Here is a 17,692-nt window from a genome sequence, read left to right as displayed (position 1 = left end):
ATGTAGAGATAGATAGATCTCCAGCATGGTTGAAACGCCGAGGAGTTTGACTTGAATAAAACGTGCAAAAAACAGATTTGCCGCATTATACGTCAAAGTGAGAGCCTCCCACCATGTGCTCATCGTGCCCAGTCTTCACGATCCCGCTCATCCGGTTTGCCTTCCTGAGGTCAACGTCGTCCATATTATCCCAATCGTCGTTATCGCGGTGTCTGCGACCGTGAACGTGTCCATCATCCATATCCTCGTCGACAAGTCCTGCTCGGTCTCGCATGTGATCGTCAAGTGCGCTCTCATCAACAAATGTAAAGCCTTGGAAATTGGCTTGAACAGATGGAGATAGAGGTGTGGAAGCAGCGTAACCTCGTGCCAACGCTGCAGCACGCTCGTTTAAAGAGCCGTTTTGATCCAGAGCTGTTGTAAACTCGGGGTCGAAATATGAAACATCTGTCTCAGACTTCAACTTGGGCTTGAACGGAGGAGTGATGAGCTTCTTGGCGAGCAGAGTCCAGTCCACATCAGCAAAGAAGGCGTGTCTCTTCAACTCTTCAGCATCGTCGGTTGCACCCAATCTGTGCTTGGGGTTTCGGTTAAGGAGTCCCTTGACAAAATTCCTTCCTTCCTGGGAGAGGGTATCTCGTGGGAACCTCACCTTACCGAAGGCAATATTCTTATACATTTGCTGTGTATCCTCGGCGTAGAATGGGCTCCAACCACAGCACATCTCGAACACCAGAACACCTAGCGACCAGAAGTCCACCATCTTGGTGTAACCAGATTCATCCAATAAAACCTCGGGAGCAAGATACTCGGTAGTTCCGCAGAATGTGTTGGTTGTGTCGTTTTTCGTAAGATTGGCTTTGGAAAGACCGAAATCACAGAGTGCGATATGGCCATTTGCGTCCAGGAGGATGTTCTCAGGCTTCAGGTCTCGATACACAATATCGTTGTGGTGAAGGTGCTGAATGGCCAAGATCAACTCGGCAATGTAAAACTTGGCTCGCTTCTCATCGAACCGACCCTCCTTCTGCAGATGCCAGAACAGCTCACCTCCAGACATATAGTCGGTGACCAGATACAGTTCGGATGGTGTTTGGAATGAGAACTTGAGGCCGACGATAAAAGGTGAGTCGGACATAGCTGTTCTGACCAGGATATTTCGCTCCCCCACAGTGTGTGCCACCTCCTTCTTCTGTACGATAACCTTCTTCTGCAGAACCTTCATGGCATAAATGCGTTGAGTATCCTTCTTTCGCACTTGGTACACCTGGCCAAAAGTGCCTTTGCCAATGAGTTTGAGAATATCGAAATCCTGTGGACCAAATTGCTTCTTCTCGGCTCGGTGATAAATAGCCTCGAGGAAGATTTCGCCAGTTGGTGCATTCTCGGCCATGGTATCAGCGTGGCCATGAAGCTGGAACCAACCCTCAACACTAGTGTTGGGGTCTTTGCTAGCTCGGAAATCGACATGACCAAGAAACTCATCACCTGATGCTCCGTGATCATATACCGAGACGTCAACAAGCATGTCATAATCCACCACATCGCTGTCTTGTATTAGCAACGAATGTCGTGTCCGAAAATCGATACAATTGACTTACAACTCTGCTTCCGCATCCCACTTTGGGTTGGTGAACGATAGCGGTCCGGATCGGTTGCGGAGCGAGCCACCGTGATCATGGATACTGGTGTTGCTGCTTTGCCTGCTTCTCATGGGAATGGCCAGAGGACGACCTGAGTCGCTTCCTGATCGCTGAATGGGGATACCGCCATGGGCGGGGGGTGGGTCGATGCTGAGGTTATCGTCCTCATCAATGTGGTGGGGACCACCTGAGATGAGTTCACTGCGCTGAAAAACAACAACAACATAAGGGTCCCGGCTCTTCCTAAGTCCCCGAGCCTCATTGATCTTGATGGTTAGTTTACCCTTGGCAGCAGGTGCCTGAGCACCGCCAGAGCTCCTGGGAGTCTGGGTACCGCTGACTTCAGCACCATCGTGGCTTGCTCTCCCAGAGGAGGGGGCTCTTTCAGAGCCTGAAGGTCGTGCAGCCGACATTGCTCGAGTAGGAGTCGAGTTGCCGCTCTTGAACGTCATACGAGTTAGCTCCTTGAGTCCATTAAGAAAATGCCACTTGCCAGGGGCAGCAGCTTCAGAAGCGTCTGAACTTGCAACACCAGGTTCGGGGTGCGAGGGTTGAATGGAGTCTTTGGTATGTGCTGCGTTTTTGGAGGAGTCAAGTTCAGGTAGTGATGGGTCATTGGAAGTTTGAAAGTGGGTGGTGGTGAAGGGCGAGGCTGTGGGTTTCTTGAATTGTGCCTGCTGTGTAAGAGACTTTGGCTCGACGGCAGCCCTGCCATGGGCCCCTGAGTCTGCAGAAATCATGTCCTGGGAGATAGAACCCCCCGAGGACGAGGGCTTAGAAGTGGGTGGGGTTGGGTAGGGGTTTAGAAGGTTATGCTCATCCCGCTGCGTGGTACTCGGCATGAGATCAAGGCTCTCATGTTGAAGAGGCGAACGATCCAAGGCCGAGGAGTCACAGCCGCGAGTAGAGCCTTCGGTGTGTGCCTGCAACTGCAGGCCAGTAGGTGGAGTGGGCTGAACTAGAATTCGGTCTAGAGTGGTATCGCTCTGAGACGAATTGGGATTTGACGAAGGCGCAGAAGGGTGATTACGAACCTGGCCAAAGTAACTCATGATACTGGGCAAGCGTTTGTCCTGTAGATCGGGTTGAGGAGTAGCTACACCAGATCGAGGAGTATCAAGACCGATTTGATCGGCGCCATCCTCGTCTGCCGCAGACCTGACGTTTTGGTTAATAACCCCATTCATTTTTGTAAAAGATTTCCAGTGAGTGAATAAATCCTTCTACACCGAAGCAACTGCGCGGGGAAAATCAAAGTGGGAACACTAATTCATGACGGCTGCCAAGCGCGTCAACTAGAGGGTAAACAGGGCAAAGGCCGAGAGGGACCACCAAGGACAACAAGCAATAGCGGTCGAGGTGGACTCTTGCGATGCGACTATGACGAGAAAAACACGGAATGGGGAGATGCTCTTTGGTGGTCAAGGTACAGAGCAGCCAGTGGTGTGTTCGCGCCCATGTGGATGCGAACAAAACGCCAGGACCAGCACCAGCAAGCCAACTAGCCAGTGCCAGCGAGCGAGTAATACGTAGTATAAATTGGGATGCGAGCAAGGCTTTGCCGAGAGCGGCCGTGTAAGACGCAGCGTCAAGGGACCAAGTGGAGGCTCGAAACTTGCATGTAAAGGGTAAAAGAAGACGATGACGAGATCAATTCCTCTACTGCCGGGAGTGAAAACCTCGTTCACTTTGGTGGCCGGGGTAGGCTTGTTCAGAAAGGCTTTTTTTCTCCCAGTTCCCAGAGAACTTTTGCCTGAATTTTTTGGTCTAAGCAAGGAGCAAAACGTGGAAAACTGAAGCTGATAGCGGGGCCGAACGCAGGGACTGACTCCGAAGCTGGGCAGCCGTTGATTGGGTCCAATCAGAGTCGAGGCGAGTCAGGACTAAAGCTTGCAACAACACAAAAAGACGAGCTGTCTCTTGCATGTGGGAATGTGAATGCCATGCCATGATTGACTGCTGGTTTGCTCGTCTGTTCGTTGCTGTAACAGGCCCTGCAGGATCTTTAGGGCCCCCAAAAATGAATTCGAGACGACGGCGGCGATTGCTCGGTTCCACTGCGACGGCGATGTCGAGTCGAAAACACGGCAATGCCTTGATTGGTATTTGACTGGTCGTTGTTGTCTCTTGCTGATAATGCAAGGATCGAATCTCGTGTTTTCATGGCTGACATTTGCCAACAATCCCAGAAGGGCTCGTCTGCTATGGGGAATCCATGCTCTCTACCTGCCAAGCTGTCGACACCTCATCGTCCTGCGCTGCACTGCAGTTACAGGGCGACTGTCCACTGAACTGAGCCCAACAGCGCCCAAAAGTGGAATCCAGGCCTGCGTGAGCACCTGTAGAGGCGCCGGAAGCGGTTCCATTTTCATGTGAGATGAGGTGGGTTCTTTCGGTAGGCGGTGTCGTAGACCAGGGACTGGGAGTGGTAGACAGCTCTAGCCGGAAGAGGACTTGACTTGGCTTGACTGGGGAGGCGTTGCTGAAGCCTGAAGAAGCTGAGGTGCTGAGCTCCGGGTGCTGAAAGGCCGTCATCGTCCTATCGCCACCACCACTACCGCCTGTACTTGGTGAGGGGCCCCAATGCCAGCAGCGCAACGAAGCGCTGGACACTGCTAGGTTCCAGCGTGCAGTCGAATACACCAAACTTAAAGACGGAAGGCAAAAAAAGAGCACCAAATCCGAACGCTAACAAATCACGACCGCAGAGCTTCCAAAAAGACAGAGAGAAATATTCACGAACCTAGACATCATTGCTTGAGTTGCTCTTCGTAGCAGATCAAAACCTCCTCCGGCATTTGAAGTCTCAGTGCCCGTCATGGCGACTGCGAGGAGCTTTATTAAAGCTACCGCGGCTTAAAAACAGGGCCGAATTGTCGGGGCGGAGGAAGAGAGGGGCGAAGAAGCGGGTATATTGCGTGAGATGAATCGTATAACGTCGTCGATTGGGCGTCGCTGGCCCAGGGATCGTGGTTCGGGTCGAGGACGGGACGAGAGGACGTGATAAGGGTCGATAACCAAGCGAAGTAGACGAAAATAAAAAAAGATGATGGGTTTTATTGTTGGAAGAGAGGGGAAAGGATTGAGATGGCGCGGGTTAGAGGAAGTGACGGGATGGAGATGATAATTCCAGTAAATGTCTTTTTGGGGCAAGGTCAAGGTGAGTTGAGGTGGGCGTGCGCGAGCGGGAGACTATGGCCTGGCATGGCCTGGCCTGGGGGTGTGTTGCTTGTCGTACAGTGCGCTTAGAAGTAGGTTCGTCGAGTGAAGTAAAGGTGAGGTAGAGTAAATTGAGGTAAACTTCGAGCAGGATGCAGCTGATGATTTCCAAGTTTTTTTTTATTCTCAAAAGAGTTGTCTAGTACAAATACAAAAAGGTAACAGAGAGAAGATTGAAATAGAGTTGAGGAAGTAAATCAGTGAGTGTATTCGTTATTGGTAAGTGGAAGGAACGACCTAGAGGCAGCCAAGTGCCTGCCCAGTGGCACTGGCGCTGATACTGGCTGAGAAGCTTCTCTCATCGATTAATCAGATTACCTCACTTCTTCACTTTCTTTACCACGGGCGGACGGTTATCGGGGATACCAAACTCGAACGTATTGCTTACATCACCTTCTATTTCAGGGTTTAAACATGCTGCCCAGACTGTATTTGTACAGACTCACGTTAGCCCGTTGTGTTGCAATTACAACCTCCCCATGAGGCTGAAGATGGATGTCGAGATTTTCGGTATTCGGGTTTGTTGTAAATAAACACACACAGTTCAAGTAACGTACTAAAGTGATGCTGGCTCGGCGCCATCCGCTCAAGTTCAAGTCAAGTCTCGTCTGGTCTCAAACCTGAACTGACTGAACCCAACAAGGGACATACAAGTCCCTGAGTCCCCTACCCTACCTTGCAGAAGAATGACCCCGCCTCTTGATAGCGATAACGGGTTTGAAGATGCGTGCGGATACGTTTGCAGGAGATGAGATAGGCTTAGAGGTATCGAGAGTGGATGCGCTGAGGATGTCCATGACATCAGCGACGCTGGAAGCGAATTCATGAGTTGTTTGCAGCAACCCTGCCAATATTGATTCCCTGACTCCCAACACGGAGAGAGAAAAGACAGCTCAGAGGTTGATAGACTACACCGTACCTTTTGTCTGTGTTTTTGGTTGCTAACAAAATAGCGGTGTCTTTTACGCAATTTGGGAAGAGAGCTGCCAGTTAGGTAGCTGGTTTTGGGTCACAACTGAATCATGATGAGGATCGAGGTACATAAACAGTACGTATCCTGACTATTCGGATCCGATGGATGCTTGAGAACGTGTCCACAAAACCGATTAATTACCTTACAATTACAAAACACACTCCACAGTGCGTGCGATTTCAATCGGTCCAAGTGAGGAACTTAGACGGGATGGGATGGACCAGGCCAAGTGGAGGAGTCGATCCCTTTGCAATGCACAGGTAAGGGATCTCTGAAACGAACAGACCTCCAACTAACGGTGGGGGGTTTTTCGCTTTGGCGGGGTTTCAATCTCACCAGAGTTCTCTATTGATTGCATTTGCATTGCATGGCAGATTGCATGATTCCTCTCAGCAATTTCATAATACTTCCTGAATCTTGACCAAGAAGTGACCTACTCAGATGGATGTGCTATTAGTCTAGGTAGCTGCCCGATCGCCTATCTCGGCTTATAACCGCCAGCAAAGACCCTGCTGTAAAAATAGTTGGCGTCTTTACTAGTTTGTTAGTACCCAACTTGGCATGAAACAAGCTCCCGATATCGAGATTCTCTCAAGATTTCGGTGAAAACGGCATGGCACTTTGTTTTGATCACGAGAGTCCCTTGACAGGACAGGATTGACCAAAATTACCGTCAAGTTGAACTATAAGCGAATTTTACCTCAACCCAGCCACAGTAGAGGCTTCAACAACAGGATTTTACAACACCAGCTGATCAGTGAAATACGATATGTATCAATGCCCATCTCATGATAGGCTATCGACTTTTCAGCATGTAGCCATACCAAGACTCATAAGCTTATGGTTCCTTTCGGCTCGGAGCGGCTTCCGTAGCCTTCCAGGACTAACTGTACTGTACATTACATGATCCAGCCGTCTCATGGCATGCATGGCCCTTTCTGTGATTGCTCAACTGTTGCCACAAACAATGTTCTTCCTGATTCTCCTCAGAGGTTCAATCTTACCAGCCTCGCCGCATCAAACTCGACATCAATCATTGGTCAGTAGCCCGGAGACCCCTAGAGTCCAATAGATTTTAGATTTGCCCCGGAGCTTGTTGAACCGTCAATACGGATACGGGTTCGTTGCAAGCTTTTTGCATGTACGCAGTATATAAGGTTACGCATTCTTTCGTTATCCCCGTGGCCGGAGCAAAGTAAGCGACTGCAGCAGGCGTATTGCCACTATCTGCAACAGGGATATTTTGTCGTCTTGTCCGATGCTCTACTGTACAGTACTTCGCTCGAGTCATCTGGATACATTAGTCTTGGCCATGCTGTACCAAGACCAGACTTGCATCGACGACTTTGATAGCCTGCGACACGTTCCACTTCTATTCACGATAGCTGTGATAGGCACTTTATAGCTGATGAGCGGTCTGTATCTTTTGGTTACAGCGATAACAAAACAAGGGCGAAAGTCACCATCAACATGTCCGCTGATCTCTTTATATGGTGCACTGCTATCTTCACATGCTCTTCCTATCCGGCTATATGGCGAGTATACTCAACGACCTTTGATAGGCCACTACACCTATCGACTACATATCACAAGCCTTGTCCTAGTGTGATGAATGATCGTCTTTCAGCCTCTACTGTAACCTTCCCATGTGGTTGTTGTGTAGCAGCTGATTACCTTATTGGGTAATACCCCGATTGTGATACCCAAAACTAGATACATCAACTTGCTAGCCGCGACGGTATGGCGATATAGCGACATTTAGTATTGGGTGGTCTAGTGAAACATGCCAGGGGTCAGCAGCGAAGCATACATGGAATTGGTAGTTGAGATGCATGGCGTCTTTTTGGCTGGGACTGTGCTATCTCGTCAGCTTATTATATTAACGCTGAGCTGCTCTTACTGTATGCAAGGCATATAGCAACATACGCGGAAGTTCACATAGGTTTGTTGAAATGCTGGATTGGTTTGAAGCATTTCGAGCTGCATCGGTTCGTACGACTAACACCCTGCCAACCCATGCAAAGCTGGTCACCATCTGTGTAGCGGATGTATCTATAACACCGAATACTGGTTCGTATATAAATAGGACTCGAGGAATGGTGTAGCTAGCTGACCTAATAAATGGTAGGCCGTCTCATTTGCCAAAGACATGACTCCAAGTAAGTGATGCTTGATCGAATTTGATAGGTTCTCGACTTGGTTACATGTCTTAGAGGAAACGTTTAATCTGCCACCACAGACCTGCCATAGGGTAACCAGAATGTAGCAAGTATAATCATTGCTTTGCTCTGATTACAGAAGCCAAAGACAGAACAATTTTCCATAGTATGGTATCTAATTATTGGACGTCAGAAGAACCCCGACTTACATAGTAAGTCAGCTGTGCTCATGTCACTTTCACGCCGGTATTGGGCTGCCCCTTGAAGCGAATAGTACGGAATATCATTACCATTAAAAACTCCATGCCATAATGAATACTAAGTGTCCTTGGAGGCCATGACGGCACGTTCCCGATTGTGGCTGGTCTCTATTGTGATGTTGGATTTGCCGTTCTCGAGCTTCACCCCTTTATACCATGTTCTTCATCCAAGCTTATGTTTGCTCCTCCAGCATCTGGTGCCATCTCTCCTCCATGTCCGATGTGACTCCTTGGGGGTAAGTCTTGAGTTGAGATCGAGGTGCGAGAGGATCTGGATAGTTTACTAGAGGGCTTGTTAATGACAGCTACACCGATGTGAATCTTCGAGGGGCGGAAACTCACAAATGCTAACATGCGTATCCGTTAGTTTCGACCGTACTGTATCGTTTTCCTCTGGGATTCTTCTCGAACTACTGTTGGCACCTCGTTCGGCCATTTCGTGCTGCTGCACAGCTGAACGGAGTCCACCAGCCATTGAAACTGTACAAGAACTCGTATAATACGGCTAGTAAGAAAAATAGTTTGGCTTTTGCAGACTGAGAAGCCTTTGATATCGTCTTCCAACTTTTATTGATGGTAAAGAGAATGTCGGCAAGATGGTTTTACAAGGCAAGAACTTGTTTTCTTTGGCGGTATTGGATCTTACGTAGTAGGCATATACGCTGGCCGTGCCTGGATTGGAGCCAGGGATGCTGAATTAGACAGTGGCTTGGATCCGGATTCCAGCCCAGCGTGGCTGCCCCACTAGAACGACAAGCCACCCCGCAATATTCCATGAATTTCAAGCCTGGAATAAAGACATTGAACAGGTAAAGAACGGGTTGATATAAATTATATCGAGGTCTTTTACTCTATAGACGCTTCTACAACTACTCAGAAGACATTATATATCAGCCACCATGTGATTAATCACAGACCTATATAGCATTGGCAATTCCATTAGCAGAGCCACCTTAGACTGTACCCAGATCTTACGTCGTGAGTTCCATTCTCAGCCAGCTCAGCTCTCCAAGTCTAGCTCCCGGGCCCAGCCCAAAACCCACCAACACCCTGAGCCTGGCCAGTTTCTTTTTCTCTTTCAACCACAATCCAAAGGTACCGTGCCGAACCTCCAACCGTTGATTTTGTCTCGCCCCATGCCCGACTTCACGATATCCAACAAGACTGTTAAACATCATTTCCCCCGACGAAGACGACGACGTTGACATAACCTGAACCATCGTCACAACGACGAAGGTTATTCATAATGGGCAAGAATTCGATGCTAGTCCCTGACGCTTGGGAGGATGATTGGGAGACCCAAGCAGACAAGATAGCCAATGAACCGGAACAGCCCGCACCACAAGCCCCTCTATCCAAGGCAGAGCGCTTAGCACAGCATGCTGAGCAGAATCGCAAGCTCTGGGAGTCTGCGTAAGCCTTTCTACTTGAGTGGCCTGTCCGACTGTTCGCTAATACGGGGATTCTACATGACAGCGATGCTCCGCCAACTTTCAACTATTATGAAGCTAGCACATCAGGAGTCTCTCTTACTACCACTCCTTTCAAGCCCCAGGTCAAAGTCCTTAGCCGGAAGCCTGTCATCGCTAAGCGTGATGCTGCAGCAGGCATGTCTGGGCTCTCGCTCGACGACGAGAATGAACCCAAGAAGGAGGTACCGATGAGCCCAGAGGAAATCCGAGCGAAGCAGAAACGCGACAGGGAGGAGAAGCAACGTCGTTATGAAGAGGCCAGAGCCAAGATCTTTGGGGAATCGAACCCATCATCAGGAGCCTCCTCACCTGGCGCCGTTACCCCACCGAAAGCTGATGGGTACACTGGCCGCGGCCGTGGTCGAGGAAGAGGTGGTTACAGAAACAACGAAACCCGTCAATTCGAAAACCGCCAACCAGATAATCGCGGCTTTGATGCTCCGCGCAGAATGCAGAATGTGTCAGGTTCAGGGCGTGAGTTATTTGACCCGAACCACTCACCAAAACCTGAACAGGTATCACAAAGACGCCAACCAGAATATTCGTCGCCTGGAAGAAGCACGACTCCTCGGGACGGACAGCAGCAAACGCAACCGCAAACACCAATTCGAGCACCTAAGGGGCCGGATGGAACTGGCCGAGGAGGTTTCGGCTTTGCTCAAAGAGGTGGTAAGGGCAGTTGATTATTCTATCGACAAGCTCTACCATCCACCTCCGATCTTTCCAGCCAACTGAACCACTGTTTCGTCTGTGGTTGCGTCCTTTCCAACGTCGCTAATAACCTCGCGATATGTTGTAAATGCAAGTCTATCTAGTCCAATATCTGTGACCGCCGCCCAATGCGCCAGGGTATCATGTATATACGAATGAGAAATGCCATCAACAGCTCCTGCAGACTCATCAACACCGGCTTTGGCGGCGCGTGCTTCGTCTCCAGAGAAGTATGCCTCGTCAACTTCCGCAAGCCAACTCTTTTGTTCCTGAGGACCTGGATTTCCAGAGTAGTTCTTTCGCTCCATAACAACAGGGTCATCAACTTTGATTTGACCACCGCCGTTTGTGCAGCCTCCAGGACATGCCATGACTTCGACATAACTATATTCAAGAGAGCCTGCCTTGCCTGCCGGTCTTCGGGCACTTCCAAACGGCTTTCCGCCAGGCATTCGGGATGGCTTGGCAGGCTTTAGTCTTCGAACAAGATTTTGAATATTTCGGAAACCGTAATAACGAGCGGCACGGAATACTGGTTCACCGTTTACAACAACCGAGTACTCGGCCACATCGACATTACGACCGCGGGTATGCACGATCTCCGCTCCAGGGGTCTGTGCCGCTCGGCTCTTGAGGATGTGCCATAGCAAGCCACCTGATGTACCGGCCTCGCGAGGTGGATTTCCCGGCAATTGTCGTGGGAAAAGGAAATCATGAAGTCTGGGATCGGGGAATGGATTGCTCTTGCTTGACAGTGGCGTTTTGGGGATGTTGAAGAAATTCAGCCCCCTTGACTCGGCAAGCATAAGAATCTCTTTACTTGTGATAACGCAGTCAACATCACGAACACCCCGGCCTCGAATTTCTCCTTCAGCCCAGACCTCCTCTGTTAACTCTTCTCGACTGGCTTCGAGTTTCTTATCGAAGCAGGGCATGATAGCCAGGTGCCAAATGCGTCCAGGCGCAATACCCAATGTCCGGCTCAATGTCGTCTTGAGCAATGTACCCATCAAGGCTTGTGGCGACTTGACTTTTGAAATATGGGGTAGAACATGGGGATGGGTCTTCTCGGCATAGCATACCCAGCCAGGGCAGGATGATGCTAAGATGGGTTTGGCTGGAGTTGCGGGTGTGGATTGTGAGGAGTTGAGAACTTCGTCTGCACCTAGGACGAGGGTTGCTTCTCTCGCGGTGTTGGTGTCGACCACCCATGTGAATTCATTGTTGTATTTGCCGCCACTCGCAACACCTTCAGGTCCACGAAAGAGATTGTCAAGCATGTGGCCAACTTGGGCCTCCGAAACACCACCGCCGCATGCTGCCGCTAGGTTCGCTCTTGTTTGAGGGCTCACACTGGCAACAAAGAGCTTCGCATTCTCGTCTTCTAGCCCTTCTACTCTAAACTTGCCGCTATCGTCGGTCACCAGCTTCAGGGCTGGGGCCGAATCGAGGGTTGTGAGGACTTCAGCATGACTCTGCAGGCTTACTAGAACAGCCTCGGCGGATGTGACGCAGCCAGAGCAGGCTAGACAATCTGTAAGGGAGATCTGAGCGGGTGCGTTTGGGTTTGCGCTGGGTTGTTGGCCGTCAAGTATAACTTCGGTCTCGAGTGACTGCGATTGCGGGGGCGGGGCGGAGGGGAGAGTTTCGACGGGTTTGATGCAGGCGACACCGGGAGAGATGAAGTCGTTGAGGTCGTCGGCAGAAAGAATGGCACTCATTGCGCCGGTCGTTTCGTTTATGGGTTATGGAAGGTGGAAAAGGAATACGGGTATCGTTCAAGGTATCAAGAGGAGAGTTCGTAGTTGTAGTGGTCGCAGTGCGCCGTAGGCTGAAGAGTTGCCCCTCTAGAAATTTTAGATGGGGAACTTGGACGTAACTAGCTGACAAATAAAGTTATGAAATATTTGGTGACAGAGTAAAGTTCAATGAGGTGATTGTTATATCATGAATAAGAAGAGATCAATCTCAAGACAAAAAGATAAAATGATTATGGTCTTGATAGTGACTCGACCCCAGAACAGCCCGCATGTGGTTTGTATAACTAACTCCTCGGAGCCTCGGACACGGCGAAGACGGCGTATCAGACTGTGATAAAGGTAATAGATAGGCAATAAAGACGTTATGATTTGCGGGACTGACAACCGAGATCGGCCCCTCCTCTCTCGGGAGCAGTTCCAGAAGAAAGCGGCTCTATCTTTTTTCCCCTTGGGTGGCAAGGGAATTTTCATTCGGTTCGGAAGTGGGGGGAGTGAAGAATGGCCGGATGCAGTGGGCGGTGATACGTACCCTGGTGGTGACGTCGGCAGATCGTCTGCCATGCGATATGTTGACGCGAACAAGTTCCAGAGCTTCAATTTACGACAGCCATTTTGACCTCCTCCCTTCAGCTTTGTCTCTTGATAAATCACAGCATTGAAACCAATTAACTGATCTAAAGCTTCTTTAAAACTTTCTTAACAATGAGTGTATGTGGTCCGCTCAACACTTCTCGATTCACCAATTGACTGATCGCAGGCCATCGCTTCATACAGCTACGGAAACTTCGCCTGGCTAGGAACCCAGGCACTTCCCCTTATCCTCTGGCCTTCCTTTGTTGGATCGCTTCTTCGATCTGAGGGCGAGGTTTCTTCTCGTACGTTTCCCACAGACCTTGATGGTTGTCGCGACTAATAGCTGTGTAGCTCTCGAGACCTACTTTGGTCGATCGCTTGGCCTAGCCCTTCTTGCGCTTGGCTTCACTATAATCGTCCTTTCAGGCGCCCTTCCTCTTGATTCTACTTCAAAGGGTAAGCTATCCCACTTGTTCAAAACTGCAGTAACTAACACCGCGCAGAAGCTCCAGACAGCGAACCCTCTCCCTACGCCTCCGCTGCTGTCCTCGTATCCACTCTGCACAATGTATCGAGCGCCTTCTACTGCTACGGTCGCTACGCCTGGACCGGAGAGACAGGTTTCTTGCTCGGTTGTGTAGGCAGCGCAATCTTTGCGACTTTCGGACTCTACTGCGTTATGTTTGCGGGCGACAAAGCTATGACGAGCCGGTATCACAAGTTTGACCAGAGCACAAGCGGATTTCCATTCAAGAACTCGCAGTCTTACCGGGCCAAGAAGAAGGCCCTGTAAAGGAGCCTGGCATTGGATTTATGTGTAGGAAGCGCATAGTATTAAGCCATAGTTTCGTCTAGCCGTTTCGGGGATCTATAAACCCGTCTGCTGTATAAAAGCCTCCAATTCCCGTTAACAACTCCCTCAACTCCCTTTCCATGTTTCTTAACAGTTTACAAGATCTTATGTTGACCTAGGGCGGGCATAACGGTGCCAAAAATAAGCCCAACGTTCCTACACCTCGATTTCAGACGCCTGAATCCCACTGGCTGCTGTGCTTTGATCCTCATATTGAGTTCCGTTGGTTTTCTCGCCTTCCACACTCTCGACGGTTCCTGGAACGTGTACATCGACAGCGCCTGTAAGAATAGCCTGTCGTCGCTCGTGCCAGTTGGCTTCGCTCTTGATGACTTGATGCAGAAGTACTTCCTTCTCACGCCACTCCTGGAAGTAGATATCCTCCCACTCCTTGCATTCTTTTGTAAGCGACACGCCAATTTCCTCAGCCCACTTGGATTCCCAGTAGCACTTTCGATAGAGCTTGTCGACGGGAAGTTGAAGCTCGTCGGGGGTAAAGGTGTCCTCCGTCAATGGTGTAAAGTATTCGGCGTTGGCCTCGTCACCGTTCATATCATCCATGTCGTCGTGGGGACCTTGCGATTGCTGGTTGGTCTTCATGATAATCTTGATCTTGCCTCCCTTGCCCTGAGGCCCCGATTGCATCGACTTCGGAACTGGGTCGGAGGGGCGGAGAGCTTCTGTCTCATGGACTGTTCGCATATGCTTGGCCAGCGCATCTGATCTCGTGAATGATCGGTCGCACTCTGTTACAGATTAGTGATAGTGTACGAGAGATTGGAGAGGGCGGACATACCAGGTAAGTAACAGTAAAATGGCTTCTCCCTCGTATGACTGCGCATATGAGCCTTGAGCGCATAGCCACTAGCATGAGGCAAGCCCTTTCTGGTGCAGCTCATCCATTCGCATGTATACTTCTTTTGGCGGTTCTCAATATGAGAGTTGTGAATATGCTCGACCAATTTATCCATATTGCCCTGGTCACCAGCTGGACAGCCATCCCAGTCGCATTTTGTTACTTGCTCTTGGAAATCCTCTTCATCAAGACGCGCATTAATCGGGGAGCTGGGAATATCGCCTGAAGTGTCAGAAGAGACGTCGGACATACCCTCGAGAGGGTCTGGCTCTGGTACAGCTTCGGGTTCAGCATCAGGGACTACTGCTGATGATGTTGTTGATCCGGCCTCGAGGCGCTGGCGCTTTGAGGGTCGCAGTGTCGATTCATCAAAATCGTGGCCACCATCTTCGTATGTTTCCGATTCGTACGTCGATGATAGCGGTGACTCGGGGGGTGAAGAATCGCGTGCCATGTTCGCGCTGTTGATGTTGAGGCGCGTCTCCTTTGTCGATAAAGCTGGGGGCAATTGTGAGGATGTCGGAAGATGTTAAGGGTGAAACGTAAGTTGTGGAGGTCGGAAAAGGTAAATTGCTTGATGATAAGGATAGGAGAGTTTGGGAATGTCCTTGTCAAGCATGCGGGCGATAAGTAAATTCGCTGCTCAGTCCGTTGTTCAAAAAACGCCAGTTGGAAGCTTAGCAACACAGTGCTAAAACAACCACATCATGTGCATCCGTGTCGCATAATTTCCGCGATAGGTGCACAGTACACATACGCCACTAGAGACGGTATGTGATATACCAGTTGGACATGGAGATGACTGAGTCAATTGGTCCAATAATAGAAAGAAACGCAACAATCACAAGGTTTTCTCAGTATAGTTTCTGCTAAGTGACATCTTTTACTTGATGCTTTTTATCTATCCCTTAAATCAATCCTTAAAACTCCAGGCCTTGAACCCAATATACGAGCTATTGCAACAACACAAATCCCCTTTTTTACGAAACCTCGTGTTTCACTAAGTGCGGACAATATGGTTGCCCCAGCATATGGTAGACATCAAGTTTAAGCGCCATTTGAGTTGGCAAGCTTGCGACGCTCTTTCACGGCCTGCGCAAGTGTGTCGAGCGTAGAGACAGTGTCCTCCCAGCTGATGCAAGCATCAGTGATGCTGACACCGTACTTGAGGCCGGACTTGCCCTCGGCAGGAACCTTTTGGTTACCTGATAACATGTTAGCCAATGCTCGTTGTATAGACACAGACGAATGTAACATACCCTCGTTGATGTTGCTCTCGATCATAACTCCCATAATAGCATCCTCGCCCTTGGAGATCTGACCGGCGATGTCAGCAGCGACCTTGGGCTGGTTCTTGTGGTCCTTGGAAGAGTTTCCGTGACTGCAGTCAACCATAACTCGCTGTCGCACGCCCTTCTTTCCAAGCGCCTCCTTAGCAGCAGCAATGCTTTCGGCATCGAAGTTGGTACCCTTGGAGCCACCTCGGAGGATAACGAAGCAGTCATTGTTGCCTTCAGTGCCAACAATGGCAACAACACCGGGCTTAGTGACCGAAAGGAAATGGTGAGGATGCTGGGCCGCGCCAATGGCATCAATAGCGACGCCCAAAGAACCATCAGTGCCGTTCTTGAAACCCACAGGGAAACTCAGACCACTGGCAAGCTCACGGTGAAGCTGGCTCTCAGTTGTTCGGGCACCAATGGCACCGACTGAAAGCAGATCAGCAAGGAACTGGGGAGAAATAGTATCCAGCATTTCGCTGGCAATAGGCATGCCCTTGGCAGTCAAGTCAACGAAGAGCTGTCTGGAGACTCGCAGGCCCTTGTTAATCTTGAAGCTGCCGTCAATATCAGGATCGTTGATCAGACCCTTCCAGCCAACAGTTGTGCGTGGCTTCTCGAGGTAAGATCGCATAACGATAAGAAGCTCATCTTTGTGCTTCTCCTTCTCCTTCAAGAGAAGGTCGCAGTAGGCAAGGGCAGCCGCGGGGTCGTGGATAGAACAGGGGCCAATGACGACAAGCAATCGGTTCTTCTCGTCGCTGCCATTGACAATAGCAACAGTCTCATTGCGGCCCTCTAGGACTGTCTTCTTGGATTCGGGGGATTGGGAGATCTCGTGCTGGAGCAGGTCGGGAGGAGTCAAAGGGTTGTAACCACGGACTAGGTAAGAATTAGTACGTGCGCTGAGGTGATGGTCGTGTAAGCCAAAGCTTATAGTTTGAACTCACTTCTCCAATCTTCGGAGTCAGCTTGGTTGCCAACGTTCTTGTTTGGGATGAAGAACTAGAATTATCGTGAGTCACTGTCCAAATCAAAAGCGAGGAAGCTTGGAGGGGTAGACTTACAGAAGCGGACATGATGACGGTGATGGTGGGGTGTAGGATACAAGGTAGAGTTGATAGTTAAGTATGTAAAACAGGTTCAATTGCACAAATGCTACGGCAAAAGGCGAGGGTATCAAAAGAGGCGAATGTGAAGAAGTAAAGAAGAGAAGCCAAGATGCAGTCGCAATGAGAACAAAAAAAATATAAGGCAAGCCCGTTTATGGTTTCCAGACCCTGACCTGTCCCTTCCTTCCCTTCCAATTGCGCCGGCCTCGGGGTGTCACACACAAGAGAGTCACTTCATGGTTGCGATTATCTCTCCACTGATTGGACGAACTGCTCTTTGCCCCACACCCTCATTGTCCGGTTTAGCAGCGCTGAAGCTTAAAACAAAGAAAGGTACAAGCTGCGCCCGTGCAATCCCAGCAGAGGATCAAGTACCCATTCCCATTGTCTTCCTTCTCCCCCTTGTAAGTGAGAGCTCCAGATTTTTAGCTTGACTCACTTTTGACCCAAAAGATCAGAATGGCCACTGCTTGCCACTCATTGTTAGCTACCAGCTACTAGTTTTTGACACTAATTCAAGCCGAACGTTAGGATCGCCATTTATCAAATTGTGCTAGTTGGGCTGAAACTTCTTTGTTCTGAAATCATGAAATTGTGAGTGTGAATGTTCATAGCTCAGTCTCCTATAATCTGCGGAGAGATGAACTACTATATCAAGCTTAACATGTGCCTTGTTCACCAAACTAGACGTCCACTACTGATATAGTCTCTGTGCACACGGTAAATTCTATTATTCCAATTGGTCAAGTTGCATCGTGGCTCTTGGCTTTGGATTGTTGTTCCATTGGAAAGCAAACAGACAGGACAATACTTGACGCCCG

At 49.6% G+C, this 17,692-nt stretch overlaps 8 protein-coding genes across 8 annotated transcripts; 2 read left to right on the top strand and 6 right to left on the bottom strand.

Moving 5' to 3' along the window:
- Window positions 1-85: 85 nt before the first annotated feature.
- Window positions 86-2,830, bottom strand: B0J16DRAFT_258032 (kinase-like domain-containing protein; the record flags this gene model as incomplete). The annotated part of the gene is made up of 2 exons (XM_046123163.1): window positions 86-1,547; window positions 1,602-2,830. The coding sequence occupies 2 exons, from the start codon at window positions 2,828-2,830 to the stop codon at window positions 86-88; spliced, it is 2,691 nt and encodes an 896-aa protein (XP_045988593.1).
- A 5,421-nt stretch (window positions 2,831-8,251) lies between these two features.
- On the bottom strand, window positions 8,252-8,923 carry B0J16DRAFT_390841 (uncharacterized protein). The gene is made up of 2 exons (XM_046131902.1): window positions 8,597-8,923; window positions 8,252-8,537 (listed from the first exon to the last, which is right to left on the bottom strand). Exons 1-2 carry the CDS (start codon window positions 8,727-8,729, stop codon window positions 8,428-8,430), a joined length of 243 nt encoding a protein of 80 aa, XP_045988592.1. The 5' UTR covers window positions 8,730-8,923; the 3' UTR covers window positions 8,252-8,427.
- Window positions 8,924-9,500: 577 nt separating this feature from the next.
- On the top strand, window positions 9,501-10,345 carry B0J16DRAFT_377413 (uncharacterized protein; the record flags this gene model as incomplete). Its single annotated transcript, XM_046130842.1, has 3 exons — window positions 9,501-9,667; window positions 9,731-10,191; window positions 10,242-10,345. 3 exons carry the CDS (start codon window positions 9,501-9,503, stop codon window positions 10,343-10,345), a joined length of 732 nt encoding a protein of 243 aa, XP_045988591.1.
- A 73-nt stretch (window positions 10,346-10,418) lies between these two features.
- Window positions 10,419-12,646, bottom strand: B0J16DRAFT_9518 (iron hydrogenase). The gene has a single exon (XM_046134740.1). The coding sequence runs from the start codon at window positions 12,156-12,158 to the stop codon at window positions 10,428-10,430; it is 1,731 nt and encodes a 576-aa protein (XP_045988590.1). The 5' UTR covers window positions 12,159-12,646; the 3' UTR covers window positions 10,419-10,427.
- On the bottom strand, window positions 12,269-12,926 carry B0J16DRAFT_9543 (uncharacterized protein). The gene has a single exon (XM_046134751.1). The coding sequence runs from the start codon at window positions 12,756-12,758 to the stop codon at window positions 12,378-12,380; it is 381 nt and encodes a 126-aa protein (XP_045988589.1). The 5' UTR covers window positions 12,759-12,926; the 3' UTR covers window positions 12,269-12,377.
- B0J16DRAFT_9519 (uncharacterized protein) lies at window positions 12,648-13,671 on the top strand. Its single transcript, XM_046134741.1, has 4 exons — window positions 12,648-12,905; window positions 12,955-13,072; window positions 13,122-13,226; window positions 13,274-13,671. The coding sequence occupies exons 1-4, from the start codon at window positions 12,900-12,902 to the stop codon at window positions 13,561-13,563; spliced, it is 519 nt and encodes a 172-aa protein (XP_045988588.1). The 5' UTR covers window positions 12,648-12,899; the 3' UTR covers window positions 13,564-13,671.
- On the bottom strand, window positions 13,643-15,146 carry B0J16DRAFT_366219 (uncharacterized protein). Its single transcript, XM_046130079.1, has 2 exons — window positions 14,420-15,146; window positions 13,643-14,369 (listed from the first exon to the last, which is right to left on the bottom strand). Exons 1-2 carry the CDS (start codon window positions 14,931-14,933, stop codon window positions 13,780-13,782), a joined length of 1,104 nt encoding a protein of 367 aa, XP_045988587.1. The 5' UTR covers window positions 14,934-15,146; the 3' UTR covers window positions 13,643-13,779.
- Window positions 15,147-15,317: 171 nt separating this feature from the next.
- On the bottom strand, window positions 15,318-17,007 carry B0J16DRAFT_408622 (uncharacterized protein). Its single transcript, XM_046133043.1, has 4 exons — window positions 16,827-17,007; window positions 16,710-16,764; window positions 15,739-16,641; window positions 15,318-15,684 (listed from the first exon to the last, which is right to left on the bottom strand). Exons 1-4 carry the CDS (start codon window positions 16,836-16,838, stop codon window positions 15,527-15,529), a joined length of 1,128 nt encoding a protein of 375 aa, XP_045988586.1. The 5' UTR covers window positions 16,839-17,007; the 3' UTR covers window positions 15,318-15,526.
- Window positions 17,008-17,692: the final 685 nt, after the last annotated feature.

The sequence above is a fragment of the Fusarium flagelliforme genome (assembly GCF_020744385.1).
Source record: "Fusarium flagelliforme strain FIESC 12 MPI-CAGE-AA-0113 chromosome Unknown B0J16scaffold_1, whole genome shotgun sequence".
Taxonomy (NCBI): domain Eukaryota; kingdom Fungi; phylum Ascomycota; class Sordariomycetes; order Hypocreales; family Nectriaceae; genus Fusarium; species Fusarium flagelliforme.
This window is presented reverse-complemented; position numbering and strand designations above follow the sequence as displayed.

What these genes read in the sequence shown, in the direction of transcription:
- B0J16DRAFT_390841 (XM_046131902.1), bottom strand. Translation starts at nt 8,729, where the DNA reads ATGGCTGGTGGACTCCGTTCAGCTGTGCAGCAGCACGAAATGGCCGAA. An exon ending in GGATACGCATGTTAGCATTT is followed by an intron (nt 8,538 to 8,596) that starts GTGAGTTTCCGC and finishes CAAGCCCTCTAG; the next exon opens with TAAACTATCCAGATCCTCTC.
- B0J16DRAFT_9518 (XM_046134740.1), bottom strand. Translation starts at nt 12,158, where the DNA reads ATGAGTGCCATTCTTTCTGCCGACGACCTCAACGACTTCATCTCTCCC.
- B0J16DRAFT_9543 (XM_046134751.1), bottom strand. Translation starts at nt 12,758, where the DNA reads ATGGCAGACGATCTGCCGACGTCACCACCAGGGTACGTATCACCGCCC.
- B0J16DRAFT_9519 (XM_046134741.1), top strand. An exon ending in TGAGGGCGAGGTTTCTTCTC is followed by an intron (nt 13,073 to 13,121) that starts GTACGTTTCCCA and finishes ATAGCTGTGTAG; the next exon opens with CTCTCGAGACCTACTTTGGT. An exon ending in TCTTGATTCTACTTCAAAGG is followed by an intron (nt 13,227 to 13,273) that starts GTAAGCTATCCC and finishes AACACCGCGCAG; the next exon opens with AAGCTCCAGACAGCGAACCC.
- B0J16DRAFT_366219 (XM_046130079.1), bottom strand. Translation starts at nt 14,933, where the DNA reads ATGGCACGCGATTCTTCACCCCCCGAGTCACCGCTATCATCGACGTAC. An exon ending in ATTTTACTGTTACTTACCTG is followed by an intron (nt 14,370 to 14,419) that starts GTATGTCCGCCC and finishes AATCTGTAACAG; the next exon opens with AGTGCGACCGATCATTCACG.
- B0J16DRAFT_408622 (XM_046133043.1), bottom strand. An exon ending in TGACTCCGAAGATTGGAGAA is followed by an intron (nt 16,642 to 16,709) that starts GTGAGTTCAAAC and finishes ATTCTTACCTAG; the next exon opens with TCCGTGGTTACAACCCTTTG. An exon ending in CGAGAGCAACATCAACGAGG is followed by an intron (nt 15,685 to 15,738) that starts GTATGTTACATT and finishes ACATGTTATCAG; the next exon opens with GTAACCAAAAGGTTCCTGCC.